The following is a 23,755-nucleotide window of genomic DNA, read 5'->3' on the forward strand; positions in this document are numbered from 1 at the left end:
CGAAGCGTGACAGCGACTTTATTGACAGGAGGAATCCGCGAAGTTCGACGCTGTCGCACGGCGGTCGCGCTCCACTTGCGTTCGCCATTTTGCCGCAAAATTATTCGAGGCGACAGTCGCCTTCCGTCCCTTCGTCGCTAGTTTTGCGAAACTTACACGATTTTGCGAAACGAGGCGTGACCGCGATATCACGACGAGGACGACGATCGAGGCTCTACATCGGTTTTATAGCGTGTAAAACTTAAATACTGCAAAACTCCTTTTACATCTATTATGAAATGTAATTTGTTCTATTCACGCGGACATCTAGATTCTTTTGAAGTAGGCGAGCAAAATTTACTTTCCCCTTACGCAACTCGCGTATCGATTATCTAAATCGTCGATTATCTAAATTATCGCACTTTAAAGGATCATAAAACAGACGTTAATTACGAGTAATATCGGTCTTGATTAATGCAACTTGTTTGAATTGAGACTTTTATTTGTCCTCTTTAATATAAATGTAAATATAAATGCAAATATAAATATAGATATATAAATATAAATATAAATAGAGATCTAAATATAGATATAAATATAAATATAAATATAAATAGAAAATGTTCGGTGTAAAGTCTCTTCATCCATTGCTTGTTGCGAACTTTGGAGTTCGTTCGTTCCGCGTTAGCCAATGGCTGAGTGACGTTTCGTAACAATACCGAATTAAGATCGATACCCGATCGTACAAGGAGATAGCTTTCTTATTGTTTGTCCGGGAAGTATTTAATCTCGCCGTTTGGCAAGATCGACTCGAACAATGTTACGCTGGGAGAAAGGCGCCGGTTTCCCTCCCATGTCTCGCCGGTCATTGTTGACCCTCGTTGACAAACCGTCGAGAAAAAGACCGCGGTTTATCTAATAGCAGCTTATTTATTGATTCGCTAAGCTGAGATGCTAAGCGACTAGATGCGGATATATCGCGATTAAACCGATCACGCCTCGTGGGTGACATCTCGCACACACATACATGAGCATACGGTATCATATCTGTAATTTTTTATCGACATTTAATTTCTCTCGTTAATATTTTTTCAAATTGTTCTCGCTATATATTAATATGAGATTTCGAAGTAAAATTATTCATTTAATTTTGCGATTTATCTTTTATATTAATATTTATTTTTTTTACATTAATATTTGTATTAATATTTTCAACTGCTCTTTTTACAATATTTATTAAAACGCTGATTAAAGAGGGACATTTAAAAGAGCAATCTGTTTTAATGTTAAAAATATCTGTGATAACACTGACGTTTAATTAAAAGCAAAGAAGATATTGCAAGTAATGATATTTTGTAAATGTATTTTTTATTTTTATTTTTATATATTTTAAGCATTAATTTTTTTTTTCAATTTCTGAAGCACTATTTTTTTTTGATATCTTGTAATATGATAGTTCCGGTATTTTGCCTCGTAATTTTCAGCGATTTAATAACCGCAGTCCTTCATCTCGATCGCTCGGTTTAGACGATGCTGCGAAAGGTCATACTATAATTTTCCACTTATTTATAAATATACGCTTATCGCGCGATGCTTATAAACCGCAGACGAAGATCATCGTATTCCAATAACGCGATGAAGCATTTCTAATCGATACAAAAAGCTCCGAAAATGAATAGACGATTAAAGGGCATTTGAAATATTAGAGCGTGTTCTAAAAATCGCAATCTTTTTTTTTTTAAACGTTTTTATTTACCCCGGAATTTTTATTATCTTAGCAGTCTCTCGATTGAGAGAGATCAATGCTCCGTAGAACGGGAATATTCTCGTCCGAATGCGATGATTTAGCGACGTAACTGTAAATAATTCGCGTAACAGCACATTGACATAATCACGCCGAGTGCACCAGATGACGGACAGTCATCTCCCCGTCATCAGATGCGTCTCGCCGAGTCCGGAGCGGACGACGAGATGATCGGGAGACGCTTGCGAGACCGTCGCAATCTGTTACCGGCGAGATGTCGTCACTGTAAAGTGCCACAAATCGCTCGTTAAGCATCGTGATTACCGCTTTCCTTCGACAATATACGCCGCGGCTTGCGCAATAAATCTCTCCATCGTCGCGCGCGTCCGAGAGATGCTGAGTAACCTTGAAGAGGGGCACCTTTTGTGCGCGCACATATGTTCGCACGTGTCGTCGCATTTTTACCCATTCGCAGCTTTCTCCGCGACCGGGATCTGTTCGAGCTTCTTTTTTTTTCTCCTCGTCTTTTCTTTCCTTTTCGCGGATACGCAGAAGTCTTACGGGACGCCGATTAATTTGCATATGCCACGATGACTTTGGAGAAACGTATCGATCGTGTCGCTATCGAGCTTGCAACGACGCGCGAAAGCTTGTTAGCGTAACTCGGAATTTGATTTTATACCAAGATAACTCGATCTATTTTCCCCGGCTCTTGTTGGCAAATGTTTGAAGGAAAGAAAATGTTAAGAGTCATGAGTGGGGTATTTGTGGAGAGCCAAGGATCGGAATAATTTTCATTTACATGCGAAAAGAAGAAGAATTGTAAACTTGAAGTGAAGATTGAAAAAATAATAATAAATAATAATAGATAATCTTTTTTCGAGGCTCGAAGCTAATAATTGTTAAATATTTTGGAAACAATGTTAAGTCACATATAGGAAGTAAAGAAAAGTTTTTTTTTGCAAAAATATTCTTAAACAAATTTATCCTTTGAAACTTGAAAATTTTTGTTCATTTACTTCATCAAATATCTGTTCTTACATATCAAAAGATTAAAGATATAAAATGCAATGAACGCGTCATTTCTGATTAGAAATGAGATTAATTTCAGTACAAATTTAGAATTTCGGAAATTAGGATCTACGTGTTGACGGAAATGAAATGTAAATTGGAAACTTGAATTAGACAGAAAACTGGAAAAAATAATAATAAATAATAAACTTTAAATGTAAAATTTTTCGTCAGTATTGGAAGCTAATAATTTTTTTTGAGACTTGAATTTAATATAATTATTGAATTTATAGTAATTATTTCCTAGAATCAATGTTGTCAAATACAGAAAATAAAGAAGAGTTTGAAAAAATGTTAAATATTTTTAAACAAATTTATCTCAAAGTTTTAATTTTATTTGTTTATAAATTTGTTTATAAATTCACTTTTTAAGTCAAATTAAGATTAAAGATGTATTAAATGCAATATATCATTTCTGACTAAAAGAATGAGATTACTAATTAATTTCAATGTAAATTTATTTAAAATTTAGGATCTAATGACGGAAACGAGGCTCGAATTGGAAAATTAGATAGAAAAGAGAATTCAAAAAAACAATTAAAAAATAAATAATAAATTTTAAATATGAAGCTTTTGGTCAGACGGATAATCATATCTTTCAAAACTCGAATCTAATAATTATTAAATTTTTTAGAAGCAATATTATCAAATATAGAAAATGTAAAGTTTGGAAAAAATATTAAATATTCTTAAACAAATTTATTTCTTGATATTTCAATTTTATTTGCTTATATAGATTCGCTTTTACATATCAAATTAACATAAAAGTATGTGTTAAATGCGATGGACATGGCGTCTCCGATTAGAAACGAGTTGCTGATTAATTTCAGCGCAAACTTGTAGCTTCAGAAATTAGAATGTACATGTTGGCGAAAACATGTCGATTTCGAAAGCTTTGAAAGAGGAAAACAGCCATCCTCACTTATGGTGGTACCTTTCTCCTCGACAAAGAGTCGCTTTCTTCGACTTCCTAATGGCGATGAAAAGTTAGTTAGATCGTTAGAGACAATCAGAGAAAAAGGAACTTTTACTACGCGCGATATAACTTGTTCTTGCTCATCAAAATGGCCGATTCTTGCCTCCGGCTTGATTCCGCGTGTCTCTCAAGACTCAAGATCTCATTTTGATTGTCATGTTGAATGAATAGAAATCAAGACTGCGTATAATAAATGATAATGCTCGCATTTGAAGCAACTTTCATTTTCGCTAGAATTTGTGGGAAAAATTTTACGTTCTTTTTTTTTTGTTTTTAGTCAAATTTGAAATTTAATTTGAATTTTAATGAATATTTGTAAAAACTTTTCAGTCAAATTTTTTGTTTTCATAATTTTCTGAATTTCTAGAAATGTTTTAACTTTTTCATTACTATAACTTTTTCGTTCTCGCTACTATTTACTTATCGTACGTCTCTGGATTTCAAATAGCTTCTAGAATACGTGCCGCTATTGAATTTGACAGATGAGATCAATATGTGTCTCGGAAATCAATATCTGACAATACTCATCCATATTTATTTTCCCTTATCGATTTACCTGTCAAGGAGCAGATGGATATTTTAAGCCTCAACTCTCATTATTCTCTTATATTCTCTGACTGCTCGTGAGCCATTCATAATAGATACCTGCTGCATGTTTTTTTGTAACGATTTTTTCAATTGATCTCGTTCGACATAAATATGCATTTATAACGAAAGAAAATATTTGCGCTATCACTTTTGCAATTTAAATTATAAGATTCTGATAGATGAAATAATTACGAAAAGAACGTTTTTCAGTATATTTCCAATTTTTTAAGAGATTAAATGTCGAAAATAATTATTTAATATGATAAATTAATATTATGATTAATTTTTCACATCTTCTATAATATGATCGCTTGTTCAATTTGAAAGATAAATATTTTCAATTATTTAATATGATAAATTAATATTATGATTAATTTTTCACACCTTTCTTCTATGATCGCTCGTTCAATTTGAAAATATAAATATTTTCTTTAGCTTCGGGGAGAATGGAATTATTTAACATGATACGTTTCCGGCTTAACAAACACTCGTATCAATAAACTCGCAGTTTCGATGCATCACGGAGCACTTTTCTTGGAGTGTGAACGTTTTTGCGCGGGTCTTCGGTGTTTCTCGACAACAACGTGAAGACGCACGCAATATTTACTGGTACCTGAGAAGAATTCAATTAAATGATCGAGCGCAACCGACGGCGATGGCCGACAGCTGTCGAGCTCAGCTGGTTTCCCTTCTTTCTCGAGAAACTGTAAAATCGTTCGCTGGAAATGCGATGGAGCTCTTTCGAAATACACCGGATCTCGATTGATTATTCGATGAAAATCCTCAGGATCGCTTCGGATTAACCGTACAAACTCTTTGCCTTTTTATTTCTTAAGACTGTCACGAATAAAAGCACCCTCCGTGAAAAGAATAGATGTAGAAAAATTTCCCAGCATCCACGAGATAAGTCCATTCTGAAACATGGACAATCAGTGGAGGAGAAGGGAATTTGGAAGCAATTGAAGAGAAATTTTTAAACAATCGTAGAAAATTAACGGAGATTTAACTGAAATGTAATTTTCCTCGGAGAAACAGCATTGTTGTTAATCTCTAAAGAAAAGAATCACGGAAGAGAAGTTTTTGTGCGGGAATCCTATGACGAGCGAACCTCGTTCGCTTATCGCCTTGCTGACTTCCGGAAAGGATTCGGATCGACGATGTGATACAGCAAACAATCGTCTGCCGAGAACGCGTAGTCGGTAGCAACAAGTGGCACAGTTTGCAGTGAAGAAAATAGAAGTAGCTCTCAGTTTTCTCATTCTTCTCTCGCTACGTGCGCTCTTTCCCACTTGTCAGAGAGCTGCAATATATCTTCGAGATATTTTATTTTACGTACAAACTATATCCTAAGAGATAGATGTGAGCTATATTTTGACATATTTATGCTAAGCATAAAAATATATTTTGGAGTAAATTAAAAATGACAAATATATATTTATATATATCTGGAAATATTTTAAAATAGAGAGAAAGAATATATTTCATGAAGATAATACACACAAGGATTTTAAGAATGATCCAGTACCTTTTTACGAGGAGAAGAAACATGTCAAACGACTCGATTTTGGGTGAACCATCACTCGGTCACCGTAACTTGACGCAATTCTTACGTCAAACGGAAACGGAAATTAGTTTTTGATGGCAGACATGTCGAGCGAAGATTGTCGAGCCAGCACAACGAGTTCATCCGGTAACATCGACGAGACAGGAAACACCAGCGGCCGAAGGATGTCGCACTTTAAGGAATACAAGTTCTTCCGCAGCTTCAGCGCGAAAGTCGAGAATTGGCCGATGCGCAAAGCGGAAGCCCTTTGGCGGCGAATGCGCGAGCGGAAAATCGCAGGTAAGCGTTTTATGTCAAAGTCCATGTTTCATAAAATTTACACAACAATACGCTCTCGGGAAAGCATCTTCGGAATATAAATTTTACGAGAGAAACTAGAGAGAGAGAAGAACTTTTGCACAAACGCTACGAAAAAGAAATATTGATTTAATATTGGTCTGTAGTCAATTATAGATATAAATTATATTTTACATAACATTTTCTTTCATATAAAAGTATTTTTATATTTGTCAATTATTATCTCGACATATAATTTTCTTACATTTCTCGTATCAATAAAATTTTCTAATTTTATTTAAGTTACTACATCAATTTTTATATAAATATAATTTTAGTTTTTACATAAATATAATTTATTACTTATAATTTATTGCATCAGTTTTTATATAGAAAATGATTTTGTTGCAAAATCAAAAGCGCGAATAGACGTGAAAGTGCAGCTTGTCATTGATAATTCGATTTCACAAATTATCAGCTGTAAGCGAGAGATAGATGTGCATTGTCGCAAAAATGACACGCGCCAGCAATCCCAATAAAACTCATTCGCACATATCACGTGATAATGATATGATGGCGCGGGATCTATTCGAATCGAATCCGCTTCGCTTCAGGCATCATTCATTTATTTGCACTGTCTGTCACATAACTCTCGTGAAATCGTATAAACTCGACATTTTCGAGCTTCCGGCTCAGATCTTTCAATTTTCGGGAAAATATCGTATTTTATTTCCGTTTTCTATTGTTTGCGTTATTTACGGCGATGATAGACATTTTTTGACTGTCACTATATGTGATAACAATTATTTACAATATTACTTACTCGAATCATTGACGTATGACGTATCGATTTTATTAAGCGTTATATCATTCGTTGTAATTTCCCAACCGTCAAAAACATGCGCGCGATCTCAAATGCCACCTGCTGCAAGGCAATTGAACATCATTTTGATAGATCGTAAAACGGCTAGTGTTTTCTTTGCGATTTCCGAGAACGATCCTATGGAAATTTCGCTGCTGAAATAACAACTCGGTGAAGAGCAACATCTCGATCGAATGAAACGTTCGTACGCTAAGAGATATCTTTAAATATGTTAAAACTAGTATTAAATGATATATCAAGGCATCAAGGATACATTTAATATATATAAAAGAATTTATAATATTATATGTATAATTATTATATATATAATAATTAAAATTATTTAAATATACATTACATATTTGATTTTTCTCGCATTTTTCTTTTTATGATTTCTTGATTTAAAATTTTGAGAGACAGAAATAATTTTTGAATTTATTATTAATTTTTATATATTTTAATAAATTATATGTTGCGATAAAATCTTGTAGTAATAAAGCTACTAGGGTTAATAACAAAAAGCTAATAATTATAGGTATATTTCTTATTTTTATTATATCATGTTTTATTATATTTTTAATTTATTTTTATTTTTCTTTATTATTATTATTATTATTTTTCAAATACATTTAACATATTAATGTAATTAAGTTATGTTTAAGAAAGCAAGTTTACTAGGAGAAGTCTGAGAAATCTCGTAGTCAGTATATGTAATAGTTTTCAAAGTATTATTAAATGAGTTTCCAAAGTATTTATTATGGGATAACTTAGCTTTTCTGCGGAAAATAACTGGGTCAGTTTAAATCCGACAAGATTACAGCGGTTTCGACTGGAATATTGCGCAACATCGGATTTAATTATTCTTTGACAATATTCAATGCCCCGCTGCCTCCCACGATAACAGATGTGTTTCAATAAAAACTTCGATTGGCTTTCGTTTAATTGGAAACTATCGGTTGGCCGGTGTTATATTCCGTATGACACGTTCTCACGTTGGTCAAATTAATGAATAAAAAAAGAAGAAAGACTCGTGCATATGTTCTTCATGGTGGCCGCAGGTCACTTATTGCGACGAGATCGTGAATTATATAAGAATGATCGATGAGAGAAGACTATTACTACGACTTGAAGAAACAAAACGGCACGCATTAACGATAAATATTTCTTTATTAACTTGTTCGCCTGCCAATGAGATTTTGTTGCCGCGAAGAGTGAAAGGTAACGTATTTCACATGCAATTATCGCGCTCGATAAATCGCAGATTTCAATCGACCCAGAAAATATCGTGGGGCTATGATAATTACGGGCTGTCGCGATGAAAAGTGTGCTCCCTCGAAACAATAGAACTCTTTCGTAATGCAACGCAACGTTGATCACATTGAGAAGACCACCAAAGTCGCGAAATAATTTTTCACTTTAATTAAAACATTATTTCTTTTTGTCATTCGTTTGATTAAAAGATAATATAGCATGGCACATATGCAAAATAAACAACACATGTGCATGATGTATATTCAGAGCAAAAATTTATAGCGAGACAATTTATTAAAATTTATCGTTTGATTCGTTTGAATATTGTTGTCAAATAGTGATTGATATCACGTAAAATATTGCAATATTTACTGAATATTATTAGTACTACATGAAAAAAAACATTGTCCTTACATATTGTAAATAGTAAAAATATTGAAGGATTCGTAAAAAATTTTGTGTGTGTAATTATTGTAATTAAATACACAAAAAAATTAAATTAATAAATTATATATATAAATTTATGTGCATTTGTTAATTTATAAAATGAAATAAAATAAATGTTTACCAGTCAAAAACGTAATATTTTCATTACTTTCGCTGAATAAATAATATTTGCTTTCATAAATGCAATTTTACGTGTTTTATAATATTTTTTTCATTTTTAATTAAATATGCATTTTTGAATAATATGAGATATTTATTAAGATGATTTATTAAATATGAGTTGATATTATCTCGGCAATATTTTATTTATATTTTTATATTTCTAAATTTTTATTTTTTAATATATTTAATTTTACATTTTATCTTTGTTTTTATTAATCTAATGCATCGTATGTTAATCCTATGACTTAATAAATATTCAATTTAATACATTCGATCTGACATATCAAAGATCTGATTTTACATTTCATATATGTATATATTTCCTTCGGCTTGATGTATCCGGTGGAAACATCGTATTACATCTTTCTGTGTGAAAACGTATCGTGCAGCTCGTTGAAAATATTGCGAAAAATCGTTCATCTCAGGTTTCAGTTCCACTAAGGATCAAAGGCATTATGTATGTCGCAGGTTTTTATAAAAAGGTTAGAATGGCATGTGGTAGAAGCAAAGTGGTAGAAATGCATTGCGGTGAATTTAAAAACCCATCATTAATATAAATCTTCGTGTAATTCATATCTGCTAAAGTACAATTTTTTGTATCCTTTATGCACCGTGAAAGCATAAAAGATCACAATCCGTTGGCGTACCAATCAAATAGATTTAAAAAACGTTTCAGTTCTCAATTTTAATTATTATTTACAAAAAAAGATTGTTAAAAATATGAGAAGACTTAAAGATTTTTGAAAATTTTTATTCCGTCTTTTGCTTTTTCTTTTTCGTTTTTCACAATATCTCGAATAATGACAACGCTTGGGATATAAAGTTGAACCATATAATTTCCAAACAATTGGTTCGTCGAGTTTACTAGAAATTATCATAGAAATTTGCGTCAAATCGTCATCGGGAAAATTATTAATAATAATAATAAATTGGAATAATGCTTTGACTGGAGCTTGGATGCAAGCTACGTCTCTACTTTCCTTCTTTAATAAATGATAAAGATAAATTTCCTGTTCTCTGTTGGCCTAGTTCGATGCTGTGTAGTCTGTTATTTTAATTGCGATTATTACGGAAATAATTCCAGTATATTAACATTAATTATTTTGTTAAGATCTGTTAGATGTATCATAGTGCTTTAATTATATTGATTTATTTCTCCGTATCGTTATATAACTTAATTTATCGCGCTTGCATCGTGGCATTTTCTCACAATTATATTCGATTATAATTTTTATTCCGATTGAAAGTGTAAGGATATTTAGATGCGTGTATTAAGATTAATAGTGAGAATAATAGTGAGAAAGAAAAAGAGAGAAATGCAATGAAATTCCTTTTATTACGCAAGTGACCTTTTATTTAAAAGGTTTTTGTTGTTGCATGTTGACCGCATGATTCGCATATTATTTATACGAGTCGGAAAAATTGCGAAAATTAATGAGTATTTCAAATTTAGACAAAAAATAATGATTTGAATAAATGAAATTATTATTGTAAATAAGAAAAATAAAATTATTGCAAATGAATTATTTGTATTAAATTATATATAAATAATTAATATGAAGCAATAATTTATTTATATAATGAAATTTTTCAAATTCTATTTGAAATAATTGATTGATTTTACGCGAAGCAGAAATATTTTCAATTTATTATATCTATTTGCAGAAAAAAATAATGAAATATTGGATAATTTATCGAAACAAAATATATAATTAAAATAATTTTTAATAGTCTTATATTTTCAATATAATATTACTAATATAAACTATATAATTAATAATAGACACACTGTCGCCAAATCTTATCGTATTGTATACACTTGTATTAAAAAATGTACATAATTTATCAAAATTGTCAAGATTTAATTATGTATGAATAAAAATATAATTTAAACTTTAATGAAAAGATTTACATCGACAATAAAACATTTCGAATTTTACAGCAAGCTTGGTACAAGCTTTGCCACGACGATTAAAGTTTAATGGCGAGCAGTCATTCAACCCGACCGACGCGCAGACCAACCGACTGCGTAATTTGCAGATTCAGCGTAAAGCGCATACAGTTGTTCGCTGGTACAATGTGCGCGTCGAGATTTATTTGTGGAGACCCGTGGGTCTTATAATAGATCACAACATAAACGTGTTCGCGCGTTGGAAATCAGCTTGTTTGTCTTGAGAAACGTGCCTCTGGTCACTAAGTAGTCCTTTGTTATAGGCTACTGTCTAATATCACCTGCGAGGTTTATTTTCGATAATTACCTTGTAAGTAGATGAGAAACATCATAACGCCGTTTATGTTAGGGTTGCACGAGATATCAAGATTAGTCTTGATATTGTTTTGTCTTGTCTTGAATTTCAAGACAAGATCAAGATTTTTAATTAGTTATCAAGACAACACCAAGACTAGGACTGTCAAGATTATTAGTCTTGTCAAGATTATTGGTTCTCAAAAAAACTAAAATATTTATATTTGTAAATGAAAAAAAAATCACTATATACGAATTTAAAAAAATTTTATTCAATAAAAACATTTATATTGATAAATTTAAAAACATTTAATATTAATACAATATAACATTTTTATAAATTAGAAATCAACCTCGCAAATTTTAGACATTAAAGAGCATTTCACCCAGGAATTGATGTACATTAGTGCTTTTAAAGATTGGCAGTTGAATTTAAAATGTCTCATTTTTAATAATGTGGGATAAATATGAACTTGATTTTTTTACTGCTCCGAAATATTTATATCTGCACATTCCCTTGGAGCCTGTAAATAGTTATTAATTTCTGTTTTCCATAAAATAGTAAATGTTTTTTTATGTAAATAGATGGTATTTATATCAATTACACATAGTAATAATTATAATTCAAATATAATACAATAGTAATAATTATTTCAAATTATATTACAAAAATTATGTTAAATATTATTTAAATAATTTTTTAATATTAGATAAAAAATTGTTAATAAAATCGAGACAAGACAATACAAGACGAGATTTTTGCTACCAATATTTACTCAAGACAAGATTTAAATTTTTGAAATTTTCAATACTAATACAATATTTTTACGAATATTGTTTTGTCTTGGGTCTTGTGCAACCCTAGTTTATGGCGTACATATCAATGACAAATTCGAAAATAATTATGGCTTTTGTGATTTTTGAAACTAGATGATAAGCTGCACATACGTAATTTTACGACGCTTTGTTGTGTGGATTATAAAGATTATAAAGTAAGGTACTTTCCAATTTTTTTCACGGAAGCCAAATAAAATTTCTTTTCTAGAATATTGCTGAACATTTTTTCTAGAATATTCTTGAATATTAAATTCAGCATTATATTAAAAATCGACTTTATCATTTCTATGGGATACTTTGAAATATTGTTGTTTGAAATATTTTATTAATTATTTATATCATTTATGAATTAATAAGATTGGACATAAGCATCACATTTATACGTCAAAGAATTACATTACACCATGTTTATTAATCGGGTCAAATTAAGACGTATAATTAGAAATTTAGTCAATTGCATTATCGCATAATTTCATTCTCATGACATTAAATTGCTTAAAAATTGTTTAAACTTAAAGGGCAGATGCCGTACCGAATATTTGATTACAAATACACGAAGAAGACTCTCTCGATTTCATCAGTCAGTAATTATCGCGTAGCGTCTCTTTAATCTTGCAAGCCGTAAAATCGATGACAAAAGAAGAGGTGCGGGAAGCTGGAATATCAGCGATCAAGACAAATTGTAGTTTAGAAAGTTTGAATGCGCACTCTTCGTGGAATGAAGTGCGTTTACACCTGAGAATGCTTCGGTCTTTCAATAAAGACCAAGACAATGGGTGAAACAGAATATTCCGACCGTGTTCGTGAGAATTACTGTATTTTTATCATATATTGCGCGAAAAATAATTTTACTTATCGGCAGTAATTGTATGCAAACGGATACATGCGAATTTTTTTAATCAAATTTATTATAAATTATATCCATATATATATTATTTATTTTTTAAGTAATATTAAAATTTTTAATTAATATTTCGATTAATCATATTAATGAATTTGTGAATATAAAATTTCTATGCACATCTTTTTTCATATTTCATCAAGATTTTGCCCGTTAATTAATTTGATATGTACTAAAATCGAGACAAAGATAATGATAATTATAATTGGAAGTATAATAAAAAGTATTGCAGATATTTTTATTCTTAATAAAACTAGTATATAATTTTAATTCAAATTTTAATAAAACTCCATTATTCGAAATAATATATAGAAAGCTTTTACCATTTTTTTACTTATATTATTTTTTTAAATATTTTACATGAACGTACATAAACATATATTATATATATAATTTTCGTATATTTATTATATATTTTCAGATTGTAAAATAAAAAATAATTTAACATTTACAATACGCAACAGTGTAAATGATCAAATTTTATGATCTGGTAATACAAACGTATTTAAAGAAAATGAAAAAAATTCATATTTTTTAATATTTAAAAAATAATGGTGCTTTATTTGAATTTGTTATTTTCATTTTTCGAATAAATATGTGAAAAAAATGATATAATTCACAAAAAAAGTATTTTTAAATATCAACTTTTTTATAAAGTGTATAGTAAAAATAAAAGTATAACAAAATTTTATAAAAATAATCTAAATAATTATAAATTTCGAACATAATGTTGGAATATTTTACATATATTTATCTAGAAAATATATTAATCAATTTGTACATATATTTTTATTATATATAAATATTTTATAAGTATTTTTAAATAGATTTTCAATCTATCAAAATACTTTACGTATGCATTTATTATCGCAGAGATAAATAAACAATTAATTTTACAAATAAAGAAATTAATAAAATAAAAAAATATGACAAATCTCGATTGATCTGTTATTGTCCAATATTTCACTGGTCTCTTCTTCTTTTTGTTCATCCTTCATTATATGCTTTTATAACATTTATATGGTACTTGCTCGTGAAAACACGATTAATAACGATCGTATGCATTAATTATTAGCATACGACAATCGTTCAACACTTAACATCTCGATGTTAATTGCACACTGTATTATATTGCGATAAGAAAACAAATGCGAAAACCATAATCTACTCGGTATTTGAAAATTAAAAGCCCAAATTTTCTTTACACCACAATATTATTTTTTACTGCTAATAAATGATAGATGCTCTAATTTTTAAAGGAATTTTATTATTCTGCTTTATAAGCGAATAATATATAAAAGATTATATTTAAAGATAAATAATCAAGAACGTAATATAAATATATATAAGTTTGCCAATTGTTCACATGATAGATTTCGATTGAACAAATAAATACGTTTCCACGATGATACCCAAACAATAATTAGCAGTTGATTACTTCTGGGATCAAACGATTGTATCATTAATTGTTTTCGAAATAATCGGTTAATTGTTTTTGTACGATTGTATCATTAATTGTTTTCGAAATAATCGATTAATTCTTTTTGTTATTGATAAAACTGATCCATATTGTACTTGCGATTTGTTTTGTTATAATGCCACATTTTATTAAAATACAAAAATGGTATCTTCAATCTTATTACACGAATTAAAGCATAATAAATCGCTAAAAAATATCTAATTGAAATTTAATATCGCAATCATAGTATATTTTTCACACATAAATCCCACAAAATATATACATGTTATTATTAATAAACACTCTTCAGACACATTATATACAGGGTGCTTCAGACCACCCGTACCACCCATTTAAAAACTAGAGAAGTAGTTATTTCAAAAAAGTGAAAACATTTTCTTTATAAATCAGGTGCGCTTTATCGAATGGTGATATTTTCAACTTGGCGATTCAGACTGGAAGTGCATTTTTTTAAATGGAACCCCCTATTTTTCATTACATATTCTTGTAGCTTATCTCAAGAGCTTTCCAAAACACTATAATAAATTATTTTTCCATGAAGTACTTTTCGAGTTATAAGGCTTGAAATCATTTCTTAAATCTCCATAAAATATCTAGAAAAATATTCATTTTTCGATTATCTTATCTTAATACTCTTTTTATGTATAAAATAATGAGAGGAATCAATTGGTGTAAAGAAAACATACAGTTGTTTTTAAGAAAAAATATGGAATTATTAATTGCAAATTACATATTTTTTCTTAGAAATAACTATGTGTTTTCTTTACACCAATTGATTATCGAAGATAGATAATCGTAAGATAATCGAAAAATGAATATTTTACAAGATATGTATTTTATGTAAAACTAAGAAATGATTTCAAGTCTCATAACTCGGAAAGTATTCAATGGAAAAACACTTTATTATAGTATTTTAAAAAGCTCTCGAGGTAAGTTACAAGAATATGCAATAAAAAATAGGGGGTTCCATTAAAAAAAATGCACTTCCGATGTGAATCGCCTATTTCCGGCGGAAACCAGAAGTTGAAAATATCACCATTCGATAGAGCGCACCCGATTTATAAAGAAAATGTTTTTACTTTTTCGAAATAACCACTTCTCCAATTTTTAAATGGGTGGTACGGGTGGTCTGAAACACCCTGTATATGTCTTATAAAATATCCGTCGTAAATATTCGTCCGTTTGTATTAGAATTAGTTCGTAATACGGACTGATAATCGTAGAGGACATCATATTTTGAAAGGTAATACGAGACGACGCGCCACACACACACACCACACACACACACACACACACACGTAACATACGTGAAGCGCGCTACTGTTTATCTGACGTCACGCGTCACCGTCATTTACGCGGTGACGGTCGAACGGGAAGGCAGCGGCGCAAACTGCTCTATACGTCGTCGTATTATTTCTCCAAATACGATCGTTCTCTTGATCGTTACTACAATTAGCGAATATCGTCTCGCGAAATCGATTAACTATCGCGATAAAGCCTTCTCGGATGAAAAGTATATAAGTAATATCGACACTCGAACTTTATTCATGGTATATTTTGCGGAATTTGCATGTACATTGAAAATGCGTACTACGAATTTCGAATTTCGATTAAATGCTTTTCCAGTAATCTGTTCAAGTAGTTAATAACTCTATCGTAGCATCGATCGCGTAATAATCATTTATTTATTCGATCGAAATGCATGGTGCTCGATCTAACCTGATCTAAAAATGAATAAGTCCGCGCGGGAATTTATCTCTCACTTGAAGTTGTATATTTATTCATCAATGTAATGAAAGTATTTTAAGATGCGAATATACACGAGTAATTTGTACCGGGAATCGCTAATTGTTATTGATTATAGTTTTCGCCTTTGTTTTCTCGTCAAGATGTAATAAAGTGCGTGTGCAATTAATATCGGGAGTGCCGTACAAAGTGCCACGCGATCGTAATCAATCGTATTTTCGTGAGTGTGTGTTGTACAAGTGCCATGAAGGAGCAGAATAAACAACAGAGAAGGAAGGTTCTGGCAATAACAAAACAATCACGTGAGTAGTTACTTATCGAATTTATTATTTTTTTATTTGTAAAATTAAGTTTTCTTCGCGACAATAAAAATTTTTGCCTCTTTTGTTTGCATATTTATTATGATTGGTTATAAAAATATACCATTTTGAGATTGATAATACATTTTATATTTATAAAATTAAATTATTGACATATTTGACAATTTAAATATAGATTAAATAATAAATTGAATGCACAAAGTTGAATACTTGTAAAAAAAATTTTTAAATAATAAATATATCTCATATAGATTGAAAATATTTCATATATTTATACAAACAAATTAGGATATATATACTGTTGATATATTTGATAAATAATATTGATAAATAATAAATGTATCTCTTATAGATTGATAATGTTTTATATCTATAAAATTAAGATTATATTAATATATTTAATGAATTCAATAATATAGATCAAATATATCTTTTATAGATTGATAATATTTTATACTTATGAAGTTAAAATGATTGATATTTGATGAATTAAATAATAAATGAAATGGATAACTGGGTGAATTTCAATTGACATTTCGATAAAGTCAACGCAGTAATAGCAAATTTATACATATTTAAAAATATTTTAATACTCTTATAATTAATTCTTGCATAAATCTTTTCATTTGATTATGAACGGAGGAATTAAAAATTTCTGCAATCTCGAGATTAAATTTTATTAATTCTACTAGTTAGTTTATCTGATTAAGTTGGTTTCGCGGCTAAATAAATCTTTAAAATCGGGAAAGATTCGACTGTCATTTTCTATTGAATCCATATTTCATGCACTCGTATTTTAATCTATTCATGTGTCACGCGAAATATCAGGAGTGCTCACAGTGAGAGCGTGCGTAATAAATCGCATTCGAAAGCAATTCTCGCACGCATCCCTGGTAGCAGGCAGCAGGAATTGCTCTCTGGCATGGTCGGTTTCTCTGATGCACATGGGTGCAGCATCTGCATCGTATTAGATTGCCACCTAGTGATGCAATAACGAAGTGACAGCGTGTTGAATCGCACTTTACATCCGTGTTTTCGTCTCACAAGAATGCATCGCGGGATTGATTTCCCGATGCAACTCTTTTTTTGCCTTTTTTTTAATTTCTCACCCCTTCGATATCGACGTGTAAAATGTATAGTTGCAGCGCGAGAGAGCGCGATTGCGGCTTCAATTAAAAGCACCGGGTTCCAATCTGTATGGAAACTCTATGAATAAGTTTGATATTTAAATGTGCTCCTTCCCCCTTCGCCTTTTTCTCTCTCGCATCGCGAAATGTGCGCTAATCACAATTCACAAATCATCCGGGACGCGCACTATTTTAAACGCGCATCTTTATTAACCGACTGCCTCGATCCAGTCTTAGGGTTGCACGAGATACCAAGATTAGTCTTGATATTGTCTTGTCTTGTCTTGAATTTCAAGACAAGATCAAGACAAGATTTTTAATTAGTTATCAAGACAATACCAAGACTAAGACTGTCAAGATTATTAGTCTTGTCAAGATTATTGGTTTTCAAAAAAACTAAAATATTTATATTTGTAAATGAAAAAAATCTCTATATACGAATTTAAAAAAATTTTATTCCATAAAAACATTTATATTGATAAATTTAAAAACATTTAATATTAATACAATATAACATTTTTATAAATTAGAAATCAAACTCGCAAATTTTAGACATTAAAGAGCATTTTACCCGGGAATTGATGTACATTAGTGCTTTTAAAGATTTACTTTGTAATCTGGTTCTATTTTTTGATAGTCAGAATTTCTATTGAGAAAAATCTTTCTACTGGCATGGACGAGGCAGTTGAACTTAAAATGTCTAATTTTTAACAATGTGGGATAAATATGAACTTGATTTTTTTACTGCTCCGAAATATTTATATCTGCACCATTCCCTTGGAGCGTGTAAATAATTATTAATTTCTGTTTTCCATGAAACAGTAAATGTTTTTTTATGTAAATAGACGGCATTTATATCGATTACATAGTAATTATAATTAAAATATAACACAATAGTAATAATTATTTCAAATTATATTACATGTTAAATATTATTTAAATAATTTTTTAATATTAGATAAAAAATTGTTAATAAAATCGAGACAAGACAATACAAGACGAGATTTTTGCTATCAATATTCACTCAAGACGAAGACAAGATTTAAATTTTTGACAATTTTCAATACCAATACAATATTTTATGAATATTGTCTTGTCTTGGGTCTTGTGCAACCCTAATCAGTCTCGCGTCTCTCGCATTTCTATCTTTGTAATTTTGCTATTCTCATCTTAAGCCGTATTTACGCCGCCGATCCGACTGGGCTCTGTTGCGCGGTGAGCAAACGAAAAGAAAAGGTAGTAAACCGATTAATCGAGGGGAGCCTTGGGGCGAGTTTGCAACGATAAAGTTGCCGCGGGACGAACGAGAGCCTAATAAAATTCATCGAGTCTCGTGACGATGCAACTTTGCGCGCGTGAATAACGTTAATTTGCGGCTTCTGCGCTGCACCTTCGACCGGTTTGGCAACTAAATCGCGAGCGCGAAATGTGTTGGCCGTCTAGCGGATCTCGTGTCGGGCGAGAAGATTTTGCTGATGTATATAAATATAAATTTAAATATAAATAAAATAAATACAAAAATATAAATATAATAAAAAATATAAATGAATATAAATTGTATTTGTAGTTTTTCCTCTCCGCGGGTCATTTCGATTTAATTAAAAAATTTGTCGGGGATTTTCTTTACTCGCGGGAACCGAATCTCGCCGCCAGGAAACCCGAACAATTCCCAGACAACTTTTCTCGTTACTTATTTCGCGTTCAAAGTTGAATTTTATCTTGAAAACGCGATTTTATCACATCCCGTGATGCGTGTATGCGTTATTTACAGAGCGAAAAAATGTCCTTTCGGACACGCTTCATTTTTTTGTAAGCCATTGAATGTCTCACGTCAGCTTGATATTACAAAGTTTTATTTGATAATCGTATAAGTTTCCAGAAACTTTTATATTGTCTTGAGATTATATTTATTTTTGTATACAGAGTATTTCTTAATAAGCGTGAAAAATTTTAGATGATTCTTTGCCGAAAATTAAGGGAGGTTTTTCATATAAATATATACATTCCATCTTGTGGAGTTATACTTCTCCAAAAATGGTGGTAATAATTAGGTTTTTATTTTCTAGGTTTTTAGATTTTCATTATAATTTTGTTTTTGTTCCAATCTTTCCAACATTTCTCTAATTTTATATTTATTTTAAAATCTAACTTCTCGTAATTCGAAACCTATGCTATTTATCATCGTGCTGTGCACGATAACGTATTTTATTTTTTTTCTTGAAAACTACTGATTTCATGAAAAAAATAAAAGAAATAAAAAAGTTTCCAAATAAATCAAACTTTTTAATGCATATTTTTAGATGATCATGTTCCGCCCATTAAAAAGTTTTAATAAAGAATTGAATAGAGGTTGCTAGTTTCATTCTCTTATAATAATACGAGAAGCTGAGAAAAATATTAATAAACTTAATATGAATAAATATTAATAAAAATATTAATAAAAATATTAATAACCTTTTTACTAGTAGAAAATATCCATCTAATTTCATTTCTTTAATTTGTTCTAAATTTGAAAAAAAAGTAAAAACCTAATTTCATATGAAAATAATTAATTTTTAAAGAATCATCTAAAATTTTTCGCGCTTATTAAGAAACATTCTATATATTTGTATATATTTTCTTTATATTGTATATATATTTGATTTATACTTTTATATTACCTTGATATCTCGTGTTTATTTATAATAATAAAAATAATGGGGTTCCATACATTTTTTAAAAATAACAGACACTTTGTTGTCTATATTCTATAAATCATAAACATTAAAAAGCTTCTCAATTTTTTAATTTTATTAAAATGTCCCATATAAATATTTTAAAAGAAACGTTGGTAAATAAAATTATATAAAACAGTTATTATTAATTGACATTACGTTGCATTACCCGACTGTGATTTATCCGGTATATCGATGGCTTACGAAATTTCGCTAATATCTTCCCATCAATCCGCGGCAATCGTGTAATATCAATCTCGTTTCCGTTCATTAACAAGCCCGTTCGTTATTTCAGAGGGTCGATCGAGAATCGTACCATCTTCTTTATTTGCCGCTACGTGTATATCCTCGTCCTTCTCTTTTCATTTCCCTCCGTATCCTTCTCGAGATCCTAACGGAGAATCGTCGCCGTCACTGATTGCACCTGAGGCTGGTAATAAGGAAACGAACGGCTCGGCAGCGTCGAGTCGGCGGATCCGCGAAATTTACGAAACGTCGAGATAACGGCACGGGTAGATGAGTCGTGAGTTGACTGCATATATATAAATATACGTACTGCGAGGAGAAGAATACGAGCTAGAAGTCAGGGTTAACAAGGGAGAGAAGCCGGCGCGAAAATAGTTTAGCGTATTATTTTTGCAAATGATACACGTCGAGGAAGAAACTGCGAAAGGACGGGCGACAGGTTAGATAATTAATTGAAATGTGTGCTACAAACGAACAGTATGGAGTAGATAATTTGAGCATAGCTGCTTTTCCCATCATTTTTCTCATGTGTTGAAAGAAAAGAACGAAAGTGAATTTTTTTATAAATTTTTTCAACGAAATGAGAATTCTTAAATAATATTTTAAGGAATTTCTTTCAAGAATGTTAGGAATTGATCTTTTTTAGCGTTTTACGTATCTTTTTATTGATTTTTATAATTTTTTTATAATTTTATATCTTTCTATTGTTTTTTATAATTCCGAAGGAAATTTTTGAAATATTAATTAGAATTCAAAAAATTGATACTTAATATTTTTCTGACATTTAAGGGATAGAAAAAGTTTCGGCAAAATTGAAATATCTAATTTTAAAATAATATTATAATAATATTATGATTTTTGTTATTTTTCAAAATTTTTTTCTAATCAAGTCAGATTCAGTATTCCAAAAATTATGTGGAATATATATAAAACTAAATCCAGTTTTTTCAATTCAGGCAATTATACAAGTTTATTACTAACGGTATGCCAGTATTTTTAAACTTTGGATATTCTTGGATATCAAATGAAAAGATTTCATTCATTTTTTTATAATTTCGTAGGAAATTTTTGAAATACTAAGCTTAATTAGAATTTAATATTTTTCTGACATTTAAGGAATAAAATGTTTCAACAAAATTGAAATATCTAATTTTAAAATAATACTATAATTTTATTTTTTCAAAATTTTTTTTCTAATCAAGTCAGATTCAGTCAAGCGTGTCGAATGATACATTTTTAAACACACTACAGAGGCTCATATGGAACAAAAAACGAGCCAAGATATCTAATAAATATCTAAGATTTAAAAATATTGACATATCGTTTAAACGTCAATTAATTAACAAAATACACAAAACGTGAAGAAAATCAATTTCTAATATTTGTCACAAAAAGTGTCTAAAAATTATCAATTTTTTATACTATTAGAATAGATCCTTAATTTAATAAATTTAATAATTTTATTTTTAATAATTTAATAATTTAATTTAATAATTTTTAATAACTTAATAATTCAATTTAATAATTTTATTTTTTCAAAATTTTTTTTCTAATCAAGTCAGATTTAAACAAATAGCGTGTTGAATGATGCATTTTTAAACACGCTACAGAGGCTCATATGGAACAAAAAACGAGCCAAGATATCTAATAAATATCTAAGATTTAAAAATATTGAGACATATCGTTTAAACATCAATTAATTAATAAAATATACAAAACGTGAAGAAAATCAGTTTCTAATATTTGTCACAAAAAGTATCTAAAAATCATCAATTTTTCATACTATTAGAATAGACCCTTAATTTAATCGCCCGATTCATGGGACTCGAAGCAATTACGAATGTGCAGTCGGTGAGATGCAGATGTACCGGTTTATGGGACGCGTAAAAGCCACCGACGTGCGGGCCACCGACTGGCTCGTAAAATATTGCGCTCCCTGATCGCGCGTTATCACACTTTATTAACGCACGGATGTGTCCAGCGGCGTTAATTACACGAACGAAAGCACCTCGGAGTTGCTCGTTTAATGAGCGTCGATAGCGCTAAGATTCGCTCCTCGTCATCGCGCGTAACGTGTTTTCCGCTATAAAAAATGATCCTCCATTATAGAAAATCATTTTCATCGCGATACAAATATATATCACCCCACGAAAGATTTATCGTTGAAGTGATCTCCCTCCATCCGCGTCTAAGGTTGACACTATCTAAAGTACCTAAAATTATCGCAGTTTATTTTTCGTTTATCGATTCATTTCAGATAGCGTTATATCATGTCGATTATCTGCCGCGTCGTTGCAGACGGATATCTCGTACGAAAGCAAAACAATGCCTCGATAATAATTCCCATGCCTCGATAATGATATATATAGCACACTTTTGTAATTCGATGCGAGCCAGTAATGATAGATGACATATATGCAACTCACCGGGCTAAATTTATCGCATCAAGGACACGAAGAAGAAACTATCCTCGTGATTACTCGTCGTGATTGTACTCCGAACCGAGACATAGAGTAACGATGCACAACGAGCGTTTACAATTTTTATATATATTTTTTTTAATTTCCATATTTATTCAATCTTTTGATAAATATACATTATAAGGAGGTATCAATTTATGTTAGGGTTGCACGAGATATCAAGATCAGTCTTGATATTGTCTTGTCTTGTCTTGAATTTGAAGACAAGATCAAGACAAGATTTTTAATTAGTTATCAAGACAATACCAAGACTAGGACTGTCAAGATTATTAGTCTTGTCAAGATTATTGGTTCTCAAAAAGACTAAAATATTTATATTTATAAATGAAAAAAAATCACTATATACGAATTTAAAAAAAATTTATTCAATAAAAACATTTATATTAATAAATTTAAAAATATTTAATATTAATACAATATAACATTTTTATAAATTAGAAATCAAACTTGCAAATTTTAGACATTAAAGAGCATTTCACCCGGGAATTGATGCACATTAGTGCTTTTAAAGATTTACTTTGTAATCTAGTTCTATTTTTTGACATAGTCAGAGTTCCCATTGAGAAAAGTCTTTCTATTGGCACGGACGAGGCAATTGAACTTAAAATGTCTCGAGCCATTTTTGACAATGTGAGATAAATATGAACCTGATTTTTTACCACTCCAAAATATTTATATCTGCACATTCCCTTGGAGCCTGTAAATAGTTATTAATTTCTGTTTTCCATGAAACAGTACA

General features: G+C 30.2%; 2 protein-coding genes across 3 annotated transcripts in view; both read left to right on the forward strand.

Annotated features, from left to right (window-relative positions):
* Nucleotides 1–23,755, forward strand: part of LOC105248612 — a 277,209-nt gene that overhangs the window by 105,111 nt on the left and 148,343 nt on the right. The window lies entirely within an intron of this gene.
* LOC112638235 lies at nt 5,827–11,221 on the forward strand. The gene is made up of 2 exons (XM_025409514.1): nt 5,827–6,201; nt 10,863–11,221. The coding sequence occupies exons 1-2, from the start codon at nt 5,997–5,999 to the stop codon at nt 11,093–11,095; spliced, it is 438 nt and encodes a 145-aa protein (XP_025265299.1). The 5' UTR covers nt 5,827–5,996; the 3' UTR covers nt 11,096–11,221.

The sequence above is a fragment of the Camponotus floridanus genome, unplaced genomic scaffold (assembly GCF_003227725.1).
Source record: "Camponotus floridanus strain SB8 unplaced genomic scaffold, Cflo_v7.5 scaffold10, whole genome shotgun sequence".
In the NCBI taxonomy this organism is placed as follows: Eukaryota; Metazoa; Arthropoda; class Insecta; order Hymenoptera; family Formicidae; genus Camponotus; species Camponotus floridanus.